Here is an 18,436-nt window from a genome sequence, read left to right as displayed (position 1 = left end):
GCCTCGCCCGCGCGTTTTCCCGCCCCCCCCCCCCGTGCCCGGCTCCTGGGCGTCCTTCCCTCCCGGTGCCCGCTTCTCCCGACGCGTGTGGCCTCTTCCTGAGGCTTTCCAACCGCCCCTATCCCTCAGCGTCTTCCTGGGCCTCTGCCGCCGCAGCCCTTCGAGCCCGACTGGTGACTTTGCCTTCAGGTGAAGCACAGGTCGCGGTGCTGGCTGGGGTCAAGACCTTCACGCGTGGTCAAGACCTGACAGCTCGCGTTGGAGGAAAGGGTCCCGTGTCGAGGGGGGGATATGGGGAGTGGCTGACTTTGGGCTTGCTTTACTTTTTTTTATGCATACAAGGTCCATGAGGAATTGCAGCAGCAGTGCTGAAGCCTGCAGCGGTCGGTGCCTGTGCAATTGGCAAACGTACGGCGGTCGGCCTTCTCAGGAACTGGGATTTAGCCAGTTGCTACGCTGGCAAAGATTAAGTCGGGGTTAGAAAAATCTTTTCCACGTTGTGTGTTTCCCCTTTGTTTGAAGGGTAAAGAAGATGAGGATCTCCTACAGTTGTGCGGTGCTTCTGGGCCAGTCTGTGCAGCTGCTAATAGGGCAGCAGAACGTCTTGCTTTTGTACCCACCTCTGTCCTGCTCCCACGTGTTGCTTCCCTTCATCAGCTCTGGTGCTTGTTCGGCTCCTTAATGAGTTGGTTTAACCCACTCATCCAGCAGGGAAGGACCAGAAAATAGCAACTTACTTCTAGGGTCACAGTGTTGAACTGGCTTACTGGAGGGTGAGCTCCTCTGAGGGAGGACTGTGTAGTGAGTAAGATGAGAGAGCTGGGCTGCCCTTTTGGTGTCAGTGAACTGTTGGTTTGTATAGCTGAATCCATCTAATCGTAGTCTTGTGCTGTGGGCCTGCGTTTTATCGAAAACCCACTTTCCGCCTCTTGTGATGACGGAGGAGAGGGTAACCGCGGCAGGACTGACACAGTGGGGTCTGCCTGTGTCTGGAAACAGCCTTAACACCCATCGCTGTCATGTGGAAGCAAAGCCTTTTCTGTTTGTGAACACACAGGGTTTGTGACATCTCTTGAATGCCTTAAATATAGGTTTAAAATGATGTATTGGTTTCATTGCTTAAAATGGGGGAAAAGCAGGATGTTCTCTGTTTTCAGGTTAAGAAAATTGTGCTGGTCCCCATGTGTTAACGTTTGTCCTTGCTCAGCTTGCTTTCCGTCGAGTGAAGTTACAAGGCAGGATAGGAACTTAAACTGCTGCAGCTCTGCCTGGGTGTATATAGGAGTAAGGATGCCCAAGGTGGATTGCAGAGTGCGTCTTGGAAAGTAGTTTCAGTTTTGCTGAATGCTTGCATTTATTTTGGAGTAAACGTCCAGAAGAGGAAGTGTTGCCACTGACTATATGGAAACATTTTCATAGTATAAAAAGTATTTTGAATTATTTTTTTTTCCTCCCCCCCCGGCCTTGCCCCATTTTGCTATTTAAAATGCTCAAAGCAAGCAAGTATTTGCATCAACACTTAATATAAAAGAATAAAGGATATTTTATAACTGGAACCCTGTTTCTTCCGGACCCTGGACTACAGTTAAATTTGATTATGTTTTTCTAGATCCTTCTAACAACAGAAGTTGGGTTTGGAACTTGGCTGTGTACAGGTTAGCACCAACATGTTTAATGTTTGCCTTTGAAAGAGTATAGATAAGGTACTACTGATTTGTGTGACCCTTTATTATTTTGATTTACATTATCTTTGCTTTCTTAGAGTTCCCGCCCCCCGCTTAATTGTCCCTCCTTTTCCTGGTTTCACTCTCGCACATAGAGGCACTGTGGTTTTATTTCGTTTGAGGAAAGCTAAGAGATGGCAGCTGTTTTGCTTTAGCAGAGTGAAGTTTTCACCCTGCTTTTGCTTTCTTCCGATTTTAATTGTTGATCAGAACAGTTGTGAGGCTGGCAGTGTAAGAGTTGACGAGTCAAAAATACGGACTGTCTTACACTTTGGCGTTGCAGCTTTCATTGATGAGTTGAGGTTTGCAAGAGGAGTTGCGAATGAAGAGAATACCAACAAAAAAAGCCAGTGCTATGAGTTATTGACATGCTTACTTAGAAACAGTATTTTCTTAAATCCTGAGTTTTAATCTAGTGTTGTGTCAGGTTGAGTACTTTGCTACTAAATTTAAGCTTGTACACAGATTCTAATTATAGAATCATAGCTGACATTTGCTCTGACTCTGTATTTCCAGGCTCTGCCAAAGTAATTTTCTCAAAGCTTCATTTCTAAAGCAAGTAGTGCCAAGTGAGGTGTGTGGGGGGGAAGCCCAGAATACGGCGTGCAGCTCTTTTCCTTTAGGCTTGAATGAGAATCTCTCTCCTGGGAAGGAAGTTCCCAAGGCTGAGTGACTCAAAAATGCATGAAACGCCTAGATGGCTTCTTAAAATAAAGCTTTGCTGGACATAAGCCACATTCGTTGTATGTCAGTGTGGTCATTTGATACTGTTCAGCCACTAAAAGTATCTCATAATGATGCGTTACCTTTAACGGTGCAGCTCACTATAGCCCTCAGCTAAGTAGTATATTGTTCTGCTGATTATTAATATAAATATCTTGCTGAAAGGCTTGAATGGAGCTTGGACTTCTGCTTGGGTTGGGAGTTTCACCTGGCTTATCTTGTCAAGGTAATTGTTGACCTTTCACTATCTTGAGTGGTCAGCTCACAGCAGGGAGAGAAACTGATCTCCGGCTAAGGAAGCCTGATTTGCACAATAATTTGAAGACCATTTCCATTTTTGTCATCCTGTTGTAGAGGTGGGCTTCCTCTCTGATGACTGTACTCACGTTTCCTTCTATGTTGCCTTGGCAGAGAGCTGAGAAGTCTTTCATATGGTGATAGCTACATTAATTACTTTAATTTTTGTGTTAATTTCATTTTCAAGAAGCTGTCTGCTTTTGGCAGTATCGCTTTGCTCATGTAAAATGAAGCACTGTGGAGACTGGTAGTTTTCAAGGAGGACTGACTAGCTACAGCGAATTGAAATGGAAACAAAAAAGATGAGTTGGTGCATTAAAAAGGTTTTACATTTTTCGAGGTAAATCTGTACGCTCCAGTCACTTCCCTCTGGTTAGTCCCCAGTTTCTAGGGGCCCGATCCTGAGGTTCTGACAGAACTTGGTTTGCCATTAAAATCAGTGACAGTTGATGCAAGAGCCCTGACCAAAGAAAGGAGAAGTGTCTCTTTAAGCGTAGCACATAGCGATTGCCACGCGGACTTGCAAGTAAGAATGTGTTAGAACATATTCAAAGGCGGGATTGGAAGACTTTGAGTTACTGCTCTTTGGTAGGGCCTTGGCAATTGAGAGTGAGTGGTTTGCGTTTTTGACATGACAAAGACAATTCTTAAAACCAAACTTTACTATTACTACACCTGCCATGAATATCAACTAGGCATCTAAGCGTATCTTTACGTTGTATTTATTTATAAGGAATAATAGATGCTTCTCATTTGGAGGTCGTACCATAAATTTTTGCAGCGAGCTCTTCAGCTGCTCTGTGCGTGTCAGTGTAACCCGTTTGCAACCGCTGGATTTACAATATGTGCCTGCTGTGCACGGTCCGTTGGCCAGCCTTTTCAGAAGTCTTCTGTATAATCCATTTTTTTTTTTCCCTGCTTTGCCTTCTACATAAAAGGGTAATTTCTGAAGTGTATAGTGCTCGGGGGTTTTTGTGTGTTCTTTCCAATGGTTTGTACTGGGAGATATGGGGAGTGGAGGACAAATTACTTCCATTCAAGTCTCAGAAAATGTGTTTATTGGGAGGGAAATCGTCTGCTTTTTAGATTTAGATTTTGTAGGCTCTCCTTAGCAAGTAGCTTGCTTTTCTGGTAACAGGGAAGTTACGTGTTACTAAAACACACTTTGTGACCTGCACAAGTGCTTTAAAGGATTGACATATATATATATATATTTAATAGCGCTGCCTGACTGATAATTTGCAAAAGCAATTGGGACTGCGAATCCCATGACTGCTGCTGAAATTCAAAAGCTGCTGTTAGAAATCTAATGGGGAGGGCAGACTGTTCACGAGGCATTCTGGATTAACACAAGAGTACAAATTTTAAATGAAAAGCCTGCCGTTTGGTACCAGCTTGCCTCCAGTGAATCTCTGTGGCTAAAGGGCAGTACTAGGTTCCACAAGACATGAGTTCCAGCTTAGTCTTCACCGCACAATTATTGCGTGACCTAATTTCCCTCATCTTCTGTATGCTTCGTTTTTTTCTACGCTACAAATAATGAATGGTGCATAGTCTCACGGGGGACGCATGAAGTTTTTAATGTAAGATAAAACAAGAATGCTTATTCCTTGAAATAAGAATATTTTGCTTTTTCTCAAAGGCTATATTTGACTTTCAGTTGACAGAATGACAGGAATGGAGACTGAAACCGCAAGAGACAAAGCCATGGAAGAAGAAAGCACTGAACAGAAAAAGGAGAGAGAGAAAAAGAAGAGGTCAAGGGTTAAACAGGTGCTGGCAGATATAGCGAAACAAGTGGATTTCTGGTTTGGCGATGTTAATCTCCACAAAGATAGATTTCTCCGAGAACAAATAGAAAAGTCCAGAGATGGGTGTAAGTTTATATTCGGTATATTTCAGGACACAGATGTGTTTAACTTTCTTCTTCACTGTATTGCTGGTGACAGCTACAAGTTATTTTGAGGTGCATGTCTCCTCCTGGGGAAGACAGTAGTTTCATGCTGCGTTAGCAGCTCAGGAGGCAGAGCGTGGTACTAGTTTTTAGAAATTGTGTTTAGTGTTTTTTTTTTTTCCTACCAGCCGTAAGCTGGAGGCATCTGCCAGGGTAGAAATGACTGTTTGGGAGACCTGATTTTCTTTTTTTAACTTTGTATAATTTTAAGAATAAGCAAACAAACAAGGGGCGTGTTTTGCCCTTGGAGGTACAGGACTTGACGTTTGGGGTAGATATATGCAGAAATTAAATGGTCACTTGGATTTGTGGTTAGGTATAGATACGTTGTGTATTCTGCACAAGTCTGATAGGTGAGAAATGGTGTATTTGCATGTAGGGCTACTGTGGACCTCTTTCCTTTAGACCATTTTTGACGTGGTTCATTTGACTTCAGAGTAGGAAATTGAGCTTGGTTCTGCAACTGTTTGCCAGCTTCTGAAGAAAGTAATTTACACGTTAGCTGCAGTGACTAAGTACGCTTGTGCTTTAAAAAGCAGTACATACGTGGTAAATACGGTCCATCAGTATAATTGTTCAATTAACTGTGTTATGCCAGGTGGACTAGAAGTGCGGTATGTCTGTAAAAAGAGGTGGTCCTTTTTCATCAAAACAAAAAAATAGCAGTTTCCAGAAGTGTTTACTTTTTGTTTTCTTAAGGAGTCCATATTTATTTGACGTGTAAATCATTAGTCCAGTTCCATCGTGTGGAAAGGGTAGCCCTCTAACTGCTTGGTATAGTCCTCAATTATGTTGAACTGCAAGCCAGTTTTAAAAAAAGGGCCTTCAGAGGAAAACAACTTACCCTACGTTTTCTAGAGATATTAAAGCTCAGATGTCTTTTTTATTAAGACTAATGCTACATAATTTTCTGTCAAGGTTTTAGCAGTGTGACTCATTGCAACTGAAGTGCAAGCAGGGGCTCTTTTGTGTCGGGAAGACTGGGTTAAACACTTAATTGAGTACTTGGAGAGGCATGTTTTCAATGCAAATTGGTTTTGTATTGTAAAACTACATCAGAAAGGGGGTTTTCTTCCTTTCTTTTCAAAGACAATAGTTGGGGGGGGGTAAGAGAACAAAATTCCTTTGATAAAGGCTAGCACAAAAGAAAATTAAATATAGGTTTACTTGAAACTTTAATTTTGACGGTAACAATTTTCTGTAGATCCTTGGCAGCATGGTTACGTACTGCACTTATGACTTGCAGATTGTTTTACAAAAATACTAGTGGAGTCTTAATGTCAGATTAGAACACGTAACTAATGCTTTCTAGATTACCCTGATTTCATAATTTCTACCTTTTTTTATCCCTAGATGTTGACATATCGCTTCTTGTTTCTTTCAACAAAATGAAAAAATTGACTACTGATGGAAAATTGATAGCTCGAGCAGTTAAAAGTTCATCTGTTGTAGAGGTATTTAATATTTCACTCTGCTGATGCTGGAGTAATAATGATGGTGGTACTGAAGTAGGCAATTATCTTATGGAAAATGCTTGTTCATTCCTTGTTACTTTTAGTTGGATTTAGAAGGAACTAGAATCAGAAGACGCCAACCGCTGGGTGAGCAACCAAAGGATGTGGATAGTCGCACAGTCTATGTGGTAAGGTTGTGCTCGTATATGCCTCGTGTCTGGCAGAGGGCTTTATTTCTAACTGTGGAGACTCTTCCGAGCTTTCTTGCTGTTAATTCTTTAAGAGTGCAAAACCTACTGTGCGTTGTCTATGACAATCTTAATTGCATGGTATTGTTTACTGTATTAAGAGCAACAAAACCAACGTAAAGCAGCCACGTAGTTTTACCGGAATCAGAAGGTAGATTTTCTTTGAGAACATCATGGATTTAGTACAGGAAACATTTACATAAAGTATAAAAGCTAATAGAATTTGTTTGGTGTTTTGTTTTCTCCAAAAGAAAAGGACGGTGTGAGGGAGGGAAATGCGTTATAGATGTACTGAACTTGTAATGCTAAGGCCCATAGAGCGGGGTTAACGTACATGTTCAATGCAGTAAATATTTTTTCGTATCAGAAATGTATCTGTGCGTCAATATTCTTGTTAGCAGAGGGAGGGACTGGGTGAGTGGCTGGCTGCTGTTGATTGTGCAGTGTACGTAAGGGAAATAAATGAAGCGAAGGCAGGTGAGCACTGGCAGTGGCCGTGGCAAGAAGGGGATTAGTTTGCTACACCGATTTCTTGTAGCACCTTAAATCATTTTAAATGCTGAGCAAAGAGCTGCTTCACCTGCTGGTAAGAGAAGGTGCGCTTTCATTTAGCTGTTACTGCTTTCGCTGAGCTTTTCTAGTTAACGCCATTAGAGGAGCAACACTGATACCAAGAAATATTTACAAATTACGTTAATGTAGTCAAAGCTTTAGATTAATAACCTTATTAGTTTTATCAAACAGGATCTGGCTGAGTTGGCAAGATAATCAGGGGTACTTTATAAAGTACGGTCTGTTTACAAAATCTGTTACTGCAAGTGCCTTTGGTTTTGTAACACACAAGCATAATTCTTTTAAAGGCAGAATGCACCTAAATGAGCTAGTCTTATGTTTAGGGGGCTTGTTTTTAAAAAAAAAAAAAAAAAAATCCTCCTAGTAGCACACTATCCTGTGGCTACCTTGATACTGAAATGATTCATTAATTTAAATGAAAATAGCTTGTGCTGCTGGAAAAACTCCGCATCTCAACGTGATTCTTCAGATGTGTCAGAGTGGAACAGCTATTACCGTATTGTTTATCCACTGAAGTGGTAGCATGGAAAGGGATCTGATGGTTGAACTGTCACTTATTTAAAATCCTGTGCATTTTTTTTAAGTAGAATTGAATCCGGTGTGGAGTTCCCTTTATGTCTAAAGAGAGCTTTTCATGACTAATGTCAATTTAGGTATATAGCTGTAGTTGTTAGCAGCTGAATTGGTAATTTCAAGCAGGCACCACGCTTTCTGTGATGAAGAGACATAATAATCATGCCCAAAATGCCAGCCCGTCCCGGTAAAGAGAAGCTGGATTACTCTGGTCATCACGTTCTTTAACAAAGCCCAGAAAAGGTGCCAATCATAGTATTTCCCGAACATGATTGCAGGGACTGCTTAGAATGTCTCAAATACTTTGTCTATGTCATTTTTGGAAAAGATACGCTAAATTTAATGAGCTACATAGACTATACATAGCTTAAATACATAGCTAAAGGGTTTTTAATTTTAAGCTTTTCGGTAAGATGAAAACAGGTAACTGGTGTGTTTTGCAAGTTACTGAATTCATAGAGATCTTGCTTAGAGAATATGTAGCAACCTGTTATCTGCCTTTATTGCTACCAAAAAGGGTGGGTTTTTTTTCCTTTTAAAGGCTAGTGTGTGAGGTATCTGCTCTTTATACTGCAATTACAGAAATATTAAGCCATGTTAGATGACAGGTATATAGCAATGGGGGGGAGTAGAAGTGTTGGTAAGTTTTGTTTCGTTCTGGAGTAGGTGAAAGCAAGATTATGTTGGATTAAAACGAAGGTTACAGTTAAAGCCTCCGCTGTGAGGAGGCTTTAAAGTCTCCAGCAGTAGTATGTTTCCTGTACTTATGCAAGAAGTCAAAGCTTGGTTTCTGACCTGAGAATTGAGACTGAAAGATGTGTTTCTTTAAGGAACAGTAACTTTATTAGCTTATAGTTTTTACAATCTCATTTAATTCAGGGCAAGTTTTCATTAAATTACTCTGAAATGTTCTTATGGTTAGTGACTTTTTTATATGCTTTAACATAAACTACACTTTGACATACAGTATTAGTTTGTACTCATCCCATGGTATTTTTAAAGCTTCAAGTAACTGTTTTTTCAACTTTATACCAAACCATAATGAAACGTTTTTCTCAGGCAGGCAAAGTTCATGCAAAAATAGTTTTCTACCTGAATGTGATAAATAATGTTTTCCTACAAGGAAAACCTTTTAGTGCAATAACTTGCCATGAAAAAAATGAAGTATTGCTGACTCTCCATTGTTGTTTAGGCATGAATTGGAGAGTAGAGTTTTAAAGTGTTCAGCTGGGTCCGTTTAGAAATGGATATGTGACAGGATTTCTCTTTGATTGCTGAAGGGAAATGTTCAGGGACTGAGACATGATGTCTGCAAGCTGCTAAAATGTATTTCTGTACTAAGGAGGTTATAGAAATAAAAATCAGACAGTTTTATCATCCAAGAAGCTGGCTAAAAGTTGCCGCTGCATCCGATCAAGTAGGCCGTAAGTGCTAACCGCTAAGCTTTAAAATGTCAGCTACGGGCAGGAATTTATCAGTTTGCATAGTGACTCTTCACTGACCTACAAGCATTCTTTCTGTGATACCTGGATTACCAACAATAAAAAAAATAAAAATCCTTGTGCTTTGCAGTGGATAGTTTGAGACAAGGCAGAATTAGGTTTGCTCGGAGGTCGTAAATTTACAAAGATATTCCGCGTTGCAAAGATGCAGCTGCAGGTGAGGTCTGGGTGTCTGTCACAGGAAGAAGATAAACATCTAAATTAAATACCTAATGTATTTGTTACAGGTATAGGAATGATTAGAGATCCGTTTTCAGATCACTGTTTTTACTGCCTGAATACTATGACCTTTCGACGAGAATACTTACTGAAATAAAAAAAGTTTCTCAACGTTGTCACATCAAATTTAAATATATTTTGTTGTGACAACTTTTTAATTAGAAGATGTAGTAAACCATCTGATAAATAGTAATACCGTAGTGAGAAAATAACTTTTTTTTTTTTAATTAGGAGCTGCTTCCCAAAAATGTCAATCACAGTTGGATCGAGCGGGTGTTTGGGAAGTGTGGTAATGTAGTTTACGTCAGTATACCCCGGTATAAAACTAGTGGCGATCCAAAGGGATTTGCTTTCGTTGAATTTGAAACTAAGGAGCAAGCAGAGAAAGCTATTGAGGTGAGTAGTGGTGCCTCTGGTCTGTTAACATTCTTTCTGATTGTCGCTTTGTGAGACGGATGGTGTAGTCTTTACTAGTTCACCTACTGACTCTTACAGAAATTCCTAAAATTTCATAATTTAAAAACTTAACTTAGCCGGAGTTATGTTCCTGCCTCCTACCCCCAGACCCCTCCAGTCAATTCCACAATTCTTTTTAAGTGTAATTCTGTTAATAACCTGGAGACTTAGCAGAAGCATAGTGGGTATTTTTTGGAATAACTGGGTTGGCCGCTCTTGGCATCTTTTACGGAAATAGAGATCTCTGTGTAACAGTACAACGCCTATTGAACTTCATCAGACAAGCATGATCATACCTGATTTTCTGTATTGAAATGTGATTTGAAAGTTCAAAACCATTTATGTTTTAATATCATAATAATCAAAATATCAGATGCATAAAGATATCACACTAATAATGTGAAATCAAGCAAGCTGTGCACTTAAAAAGCAAACCCCAACAACAACAGAAAACCCACAAAAACCACCACGCCGCTGAAAGTACTGAAAGAACAGTGTATACCTGTGGAGTCACCAGGGGCTACATCTTTCTTGACTGAATATAGGACTGCTGGTTTTAACGTAGATGGAGATTCTTTAAAAAAGAAAATACGATTTTTAGTAATGGTTTGTGGATTTTAATTTTTTTTTTAAGTTTTTGAATAATCCACCAGAAGAAGCGCCACGGAAACCTGGGATTTTCCCCAAAACAGTAAAGAATAAGCCTGTTCCTGCACTGAATACAAGTAACAGCAGTGTAGTAGGTAAGTGTTATTAAGTTATTGGGATCAAGAAACAAACTGGTTTGTGCCTCAACTTCAGAAGAGAGGATTTTGAACTGCTGTATTACTGCAGTCTAATCTCATGTTCCTTAGAGAGTTTATAAAAATGCATGGTGCTGTCTGTTTGTTGGCCAATGTAGGCTTACGAATGGAAGTGTAAAACTAAAATATAGTATAGTAAATCTCTGCCTTTTTGTTTTCCTGCTTGATAAAGAACTTAATTTCTTTTTTCCTCTGCTGCCAGCTACCACCATTAGTCATTGTTAGGCTGGCAGAGCAGCTTTCAGACTGCGCAATAAATCATTATCTAAGCATTTAGCATTAACAAAAGACAAACTTGACACAGATTGTTTTAAAAATATTTAGCATTGAAGGGAAAGATACAGACATAAGAGCAAAATTATACTGAAACGTTAGTGCTGTTCAGATGAGCTTGCGATCAGCTGATGCATTTCAGAGCAAACCTTGTGGTATTCTTCTCTCTGCTGAAACTTTCTGTGAGAGAGCTATGAATACAGTGGATTTTTGCCCTTCTTCCTCTTTGGAATTCTTGCTATTTGAGCAGAGCAGTCTATAGCGGAACGAACTTTTACAGCATATTTGCAATTGCACATTACATGATTCATAATTACTGCTAAAAACCTGGAGGATACTGCTGAGAAAAGACTCCTGAATTCACAGTCGAGCATGTTGCCAAAAAATACAATCTACTGTAACTTACAAATCGGCGTCGCAGGATTATGTTGCAACTTTGATCAGTGAAACTTTTTTCCTCATTTCTGATGACGTGGTACAATTTCCCAGACTTCAGACATCTTCCCATCTTTTTCAGAAGCATAATGATGAATCATGTTATATTCCTCACTGTTACCACTAATTCTTTGTTGCACCAGTAACTTATTAGGACAACAGAAAAAAAAAATCAAAGAAAAACCGTGCTTTTTAAACCATGCTTTAAATCCACTTAAGATACTCTCTACTGCTTCATACTGCATCCTGCCTATTATAACTTCGAAGCAAGTAGACAGCATTGAAAATACAACGATTTTTTTCCGGATTGGTCAAGTTGAGATTCTTTAATTTAGTAGGCAAATAGTTGTTCATTACATAAGTGGTGTGGTATATTCATTGGGCTGAGTATTTCCTTTTATTCTCAGAATACAAATCGGCAGTGTTTTTTTATTTTCTTGGCAAAACAACAAAGACAAGGAAGGTATCCCTTCTCAAAGACGAGTAAGGGATGACATAACAAAATGTGCATTTGTGAAGGAGAAGCAAAGAAGTCTAGCTCCTTTCTTTTTAATTTGAGACAGAGTACTTCAGGAATCCTGTAGTCAAGCCACCCTTGTGACCCAGAGGTCTTTCTCACTTTGTGAGACTGCGTCTTATCTGTGGGCTTGTTTTTTTTTTCCCTCTTCTGCTTAAAATGCTTAGGAAGAACTTTGGGACAATGTATTGCACCTCTCCTGTAGTTAGAGATGGCGGGGACGGGCATTTCATTTAACATCCCAGATTATCATGACATGCAGTATCGTGATTGTTTCCTTAGGTCAGATATCTTATCTAGTTTTTAATCATTGGCAGTTTTAAATATTGTATTTTTAATACAGAAGAGAAGAAAAAGAAGAAAAAAAAGAAATCCAAAATCAAGAAAGAGAGCAATGTACAGGCAGCTGTAGAGACCAAGGAATCAAACGCGAACACTACAACAGAGCAAGTACCCAAGTCAAAAAGACATAGGACTTCATCGGAGTGTTCAGAAATGGAGGGAACTGAGACTCACAGGCAGCCCTCAAAGAGAGAGAAAAGAAAATGGGACAGAACCGAAAGCTCAGAGGTACCTTGGGAAAGCAGGCCGGGGAAGAGAAAAAGGACCAGCTCTGGAGATGGTGAGTCATCAACTCCAAAAGTCAAGAAAACTGTTCAAAAGGATGAAGTTTGTCCTGTTAAAGAAAATACAACAGAAGCCCCGAAAGATTCCAACGGTAAATTTTGTTGTATCTCTTTTTAGTATTTTCATGATTTATATGCATGAATGAAATCAAATGGCAGATGTATCTCTCAGATGACAAATGGTCATACTAACCTACAGATGGTAGGCTTAGTAATGAGGGAAAAGCCTAGAGAAGGAGAAAAGCTCGAGTTAAAGAAACCCCATTCTTTGCGATTGAAATCGTATTTGTAGTGGCCGAAGTTAAGTAAATGGAATCTTGATAATGCTAGAGGGTAACAAGCAAGTGAGGAAAGGGGGGTTGCAAAGAACATGGCTTGTAAGCAACAAGAAATGTAGCAAGTGTAATCTATGTAACACAAATGCATTAGCCAACTGACTTTTGGAGGCTAGTAGGTTTATTACTTGTTTTACTCAATAATCTTTAATCCTTTCAAGTGCTGATGAAAGATTCAGACACTGAATTTCTGTCTTTGAAAGACTGAAAACTTAACTGGTAAAAGGTTGTTCTGCTTGGGTCAATGGGTGAAAAATGGTTGATACGGTGGAGGCATAACAAGGTCAGTTTAGGAATATGTGGTGTTCCCTGCGGTTAAATTTAAACCTGCTAATGAGTCATTCCAAGGAGATAAGTTTCATGGAGAATAGGAAAGAATTTTCGACACTGAAGCAGGTAAATCTCATCAGAAGTAAAAACAGTTCACAAAGAAGTTAATAGAACTTCACTGAAGTCAAGTATGGATTAAACAGTCAGCCTAGGCAAATGGCGACAGTATAAGAATCTAGATAAGATTAAAATACAAAAGAAAAAGTTGATGATCCCGGTTTCTTACATGAGATAAGAAAAAAAAGCAATAGCCGGGATTAAAAGCTTCATTTAAATCACGTTTGGGTTGACAAGTATCCGTGATTAGGGGCTAAACTCGGGTAGTTGAGAAAGTGGACTAGAAAAAGGTAGTAGGAATCAAGAACCAGTGTTCATTAAACCATTCTTGATACAAGTAAGTATTTTATTATATATGTATTATATGCTATTTTATGGAAATAATACATATATAAGTATTATATGCTATTTTATGGAAATACTCGTTCAGGCTGCATTATATAATAGCTGTATCTTTTTGCATCTATCAAACATTTTTCTTTTGGACTTTTTAATGTAGACATGTCTGCAGAAGATGACAAAGATAAAAAAGACACATCCCTTTCAAAATCTAAAAGGAAACATAAGAAAAAACACAAAGAAAGACACAAAATGGGTGAAGAAGTCATTCCACTCAGAGTACTCTCCAAGTAGGTTATGAAACATAACTGTGTGACTTACGGTACCTGGAGGATGGGGAGGTATTTATATTGTTTAGTTGCTTCCTAGCCTTTTTGTGGCATGCGAGCATTCCATTTTCCATGGTTTCACTGAGCTAATTGAATTTTTCTCAGCAGTACTGGGTAGTGGTGTAGCAGTGGGCTGGCTTCTTAAAAACCTGGTGTCTTAAAGGGGACGGGACTTTTACCCAAAAAAGGAAAGCTGCTCCCAGTGACCAAGGCTAACCAATCCCAGCTTGTTCCATTTGATTTATGAACTATGTCCAGTCCTCGATTAGGCACAGCATGGGTGGGCTCAGCCTCCTTGTTTGTTCACAAAGTATGTAATAAATTCATAGGTTTGTTTATATACACTTTGCTGTTTAATCTCAGCCTGCACTGGGTCTCTTGGCCGTACAATTTGCGTTTAGTTTCTTTTTTTGTTCTAGTTGTAACTGCAAAATGAGTAGTGATGGCCTTTTGGCCGAATGGTAGCGATTTTTTTAGCTAGCCAACTTTTTGCCTTTCTCCAAAGCTCGGGCGTTTGGAACGTTGTGTTCTTAAGTGTTTTCCTGGAGTATGCAGTTGTATGAATTTTGTTAGAGGAAACTTTCAAAAGTCAAAAGTTTTGCATACTTTATTGAACAATATTTTTATTGCTTATAGCCTCATATACAATCATTTCACCCCGTTTCCAACCTTTGGAATATTTTATTCAGACTATTTAAATCTTTGTATGTCTGACAGTCCATCACCATTGCTAAAGTGCAATTCCAATTTTTATACAACAGAGTTGCATATTAGCAACAGTATTAGCCTGTAGCTGAAAAGGTTCAAATACCAGAGTTTTTGAGTCTGACTCGAGTTCTAGCTAAATAGTTCCGCCTATAACAGTAACTGCAAATCACCAATTTACACCTTGTTCCTCAGTAGTTAATAGTCATGCCACTCCAGGAGTTTCACGAAAATATTCATGCCTCTGTTGGGCTCTCAGGAGTCACCACAACTAAAACATGGAAGCACTTACTTTTTAGGCATCCAGCAAGTACCTCCATGTTAAAGTAGAGGGGGTCCTTGCCGTCTTGTGCTATACCGTGGTGCAAAATTGTGCTTTCTGTTTAACACGGAGGCCCCAGGTGCAGTGCAAATACATCTTTTGCTTCGGTATCTGCTTCGATATATTTTGTGACAAGAGGGAAGCATTGAGAAAAAAAGGATTCGCCATCACGAAAACATGGAAGCACTTACTATTCAGGAACAAAGCAAGTACATCCACATTTAAGTTGTGGGGGTCCTTAAGTGGAAAGACCAAATAGTAACTCTAAAAAAATAAGCACGGTATATACAGAGTTCTGATAATGCAATAGTAATAAAAAACATACACGTATTACTGTAACTAGGCTTCTTTGAGCTGTACCCAATTTCTAGAAATGCGTTCAAGTACATTAGGATCCACCGCCACTGAAACATGGAAGCACTTACTTTTTTTAGGCAGCAGGTACCTCCATGTTAAAGCGAAGGGAGTCCTTTAAAATTCAAAAATTGTTTCAAAAGTTTTTAAATGTACAGGGCCACTGAAAAATTCTCTCGTTCAATAACACTTATGCTTTTAGCTCTTGTTGGGGAAGCATGCCTTCATCTGCGTACAGCCGAAATTCTTCATTTTTCTTCTCCCGGATCTGAAAATCTTGCGACTGAAGCGTAGACAAAAAAAAAAAAAAATTCCTGGATGGTATTTCAGTATTGCGATCAGGATTCACCTCTACTAAAACATGGAAGCACTTACTTTTTAAAAATCACAGAAAGCACCTCCATGTTAAAGTAAAAGGGGTCCACAAAAAACGGTAGTTATCAAGGATGCTTGTCCTCTTCCACCGAGCCCGAGACGACTGCATCAAATACAGAGAAAGAGTTTTAAATTTTAGTTAACTATAGCGAAGGGGGTAAAAAAAAAAGTTTTAAAAGAGCATAAGCATTGCAAATACTTGCCTCATTCCCCACGGTCTTCTCTTCCTTCGAGTCAAGTTAAGAAGAAGTACCTCCTTGAGCTTGTATTTATACCATACCTTGCTATGGAATGGTGTTGCCTTTTTATCTCCAAGAATCATTACGTGGGTCTTTTGTTATTTTAATGTCTTTGCTCTGCTGAGAATGTATGATCCTGGGTGAGTCTGGATGCTTTTTTGAAGTATACAGTTGTCAATGTTAACAGCTAAAACCATTACCACAAGATATCCTCCTCTTTAAAAATCCTCTATCAGCTTGTTTGATAGCACAGATTAGGGTAACAATGAGTCGTTCTCACAGTGGCACTATAGGCATTGTGTTTCTGTGGAGCAAAGCTCTAGCTGTTTGCAGAAACATCTCCATGTTAAATGTATGTAAATATATAAATTGCTTCCATGTGGTGGTATTTTTTAACCAAAATGCATTTGAATAGTAAGGAATGTTCTTATCTCGGTAGGTTTTTGGTGAGTTTAACCAGTTGTTGATTTTCCATCAATGATTTTTCTAGAAAATAAATGACTGATTCTTAATATAGTAACAGAGGAGCCCGTTCACTGAACTAATTCAGTGAATTCAGAGCTCACCGTCTCTGAATTAACTCTGAATTTAGTGCCTATGCTCTGTGTAATTCCAGTAGAAAACAGTTTACCGAGCTGTTCTATGCGTTTTCTGAATATGTAAAACAAATTTGGGAGTCACTCTATTTGAATGGTACGTTGATCTTGTTAAACTTGCCTGGAATAGTAAAAGCTAAAGCAAAATAATAAAACTGCAGATATTGGCAAGGCTTAATTTACCCTAAGTGCAGGGAGATCTCCAATGGTCTGCGCTGCTCACCAAGTTCAGCTTAAGCTATTTGCGAACTGTTTTGTCTTAAGTTATGACTGACTTTCTAAACATGATGTTCTTGTCTACAACTGACATCCTCTGCCTGCGTTGCTGCTTACAGGACCGAATGGATGGATTTGAAGCAAGAATACTTGGCCCTTCAAAAAGCCAGTATGGCCTCCTTAAAGAAAACCATGTCTCAAATCAAACCTGAGCCTGTGGGAGAGATGGAAACGGAATCTTGTGCACAGAAAAAGCCTCAGTCTGAAAATGACAAAGGTAATCCTGCTTGTGATGTTTTTTGTCTTGTTTTCTTCATGATTCTAGTACACAAACATAAGCCACTGGTCCTCCAGAAACACTGCAAAATCGTTGTTTTTTTTTTTCTATAATGCTGGTGCTTTCTCTGAATGCCAAAGATTATTTAAAGCAAACCTCGTCATAAAGGTAGATTTTGGAATAAGGAATTGTGTCAGTAAAGACTAAACAAGTGATTTCAGCATATTCCAGTAGCACTTCTTAAGCTTAAGGATCTTTTTTAGGTAATTGTAATTGTAAAAGCCTCAGAGAGGTAAATCAAGAATCGGCTTTTTTCGATGATGTAACTTGAGCCTGATTTGCTGAGGCTTAACTATACCTGCAGAGATTTACAAAACAATTTCTCGAAGTAAGGCATTCAAAAAATGGCTTGCAATTGGGTTTTATCAGCTTTATGGTTAAAAGTAACTTTGTCATTATGTCCTCTTAGTTAAATTTCTACGTTTTTCATAGATGGAATTGCTCTTTTTTGCTCTGGTTCCTCTGTACTTTTCTTCACTGACTTCAATACTGACATTTCAATGCCTGTCTGCTTTGTGATTTTTAATCACTCTAGAACTGAGGGTTCAACTATTAACTGTAATCAGTAGAATATAAATTATTCTTACAAGGAGACGCTGTAGGCTGTAAAAACTTCTCTAAGACGCTTTTCTTGGAGCTATTTTCTTTTGCCTTTCTTTTTTTTTGTTTTACTCGCATTGACTTAACCTTGCGAACAGTCTTGATCCTAGATTAAAAAAAAAAAATAATCCTTGATCTGCAGTAGCAATATTTGATGCCCCTTGTTTCATTTCTTGTGTACATCACGTTGCTTGTATGCTTTCCTAGCATTTTTAGTTTGTCAAACTAATACATGTAAAACTTTTTTCTTTTTCTCCCCCCCCCCCCTTTCAAATTGACCAGCCACCAGTGAAGATTCTGCCCCTCCTGCCAAGGCTAACACAATGGGGCCCCAGTTCGTGAGTGGAGTAATTGTGAAGATCATTAGCACCGAGCCCCTGCCGGGCAGGAAGCAGATCAAGGTAATGCCTTTGTAACCTCAGGGTAGCTGTTAGCCTTTCCTCTTACAGTGCCCCCCAAATGTTTGAATATGGAATACCATTTAAACAAGTCTTACTGATTTTTTTTTTTTATTTGTTTTGCCAGTAGCTGTGTACAGATTCTTCTCTAGTACCTGTGAATGGCAGATTTTACAATGGCGAAATAGGGCAAAGAGGACGTTTCAAAGCAAAAATTAGCCTTTAGAGTGCTCCAAGCAATGTCAAGTTTATAATGAAAATAATAACAAAAATAAATAATGCTCTAGAGGATGAGTAGTTTAAAAAGAGAAGTTGAAGACCAAGTGGGTGCAGTGTTCTGTATTTGTCATTGTGCCAGTCATTCTGGCACAGTTCAGATCAAGAAACCGGCAATAGTATATTGGGGGGGGGGTTACCATTAACAGGAATTTGGGGGCAAGAAAATGCTCTCTGCATGAGAAAAGAACTGTCTTTTTTTCAAGAAGAGATTCACAATTACAAAAACTCCAGTTCAGTGAGAGTGATGG

General features: G+C 39.2%; 1 protein-coding gene across 1 annotated transcript in view; it reads left to right on the top strand.

Annotated features, from left to right (window-relative positions):
- Nucleotides 1-4,407: 4,407 nt before the first annotated feature.
- LARP7 (La ribonucleoprotein domain family, member 7) overlaps nt 4,408-18,436 on the top strand; it is a 24,061-nt gene continuing 10,032 nt past the window's right edge. The window contains exons 1-9 of the mRNA XM_009320415.1: nt 4,408-4,620; nt 6,052-6,152; nt 6,257-6,340; nt 9,499-9,663; nt 10,358-10,466; nt 12,095-12,469; nt 13,599-13,728; nt 16,694-16,851; nt 17,794-17,912. Coding sequence (XP_009318690.1) covers nt 4,413-4,620; nt 6,052-6,152; nt 6,257-6,340; nt 9,499-9,663; nt 10,358-10,466; nt 12,095-12,469; nt 13,599-13,728; nt 16,694-16,851; nt 17,794-17,912 — 1,449 coding nt within the window. The 5' untranslated portion in view covers nt 4,408-4,412. The remainder of the gene's footprint in view (nt 4,621-6,051; nt 6,153-6,256; nt 6,341-9,498; nt 9,664-10,357; nt 10,467-12,094; nt 12,470-13,598; nt 13,729-16,693; nt 16,852-17,793; nt 17,913-18,436) is intronic.

The sequence above is a fragment of the Pygoscelis adeliae genome, unplaced genomic scaffold (genome assembly GCF_000699105.1).
Source record: "Pygoscelis adeliae isolate BGI_AS28 unplaced genomic scaffold, ASM69910v1 Scaffold143, whole genome shotgun sequence".
NCBI lineage: Eukaryota > Metazoa > Chordata > Aves > Sphenisciformes > Spheniscidae > Pygoscelis > Pygoscelis adeliae.
Note: the sequence above shows the minus strand (reverse complement) of the source record. Positions and strands in the feature narration are given on the sequence as shown.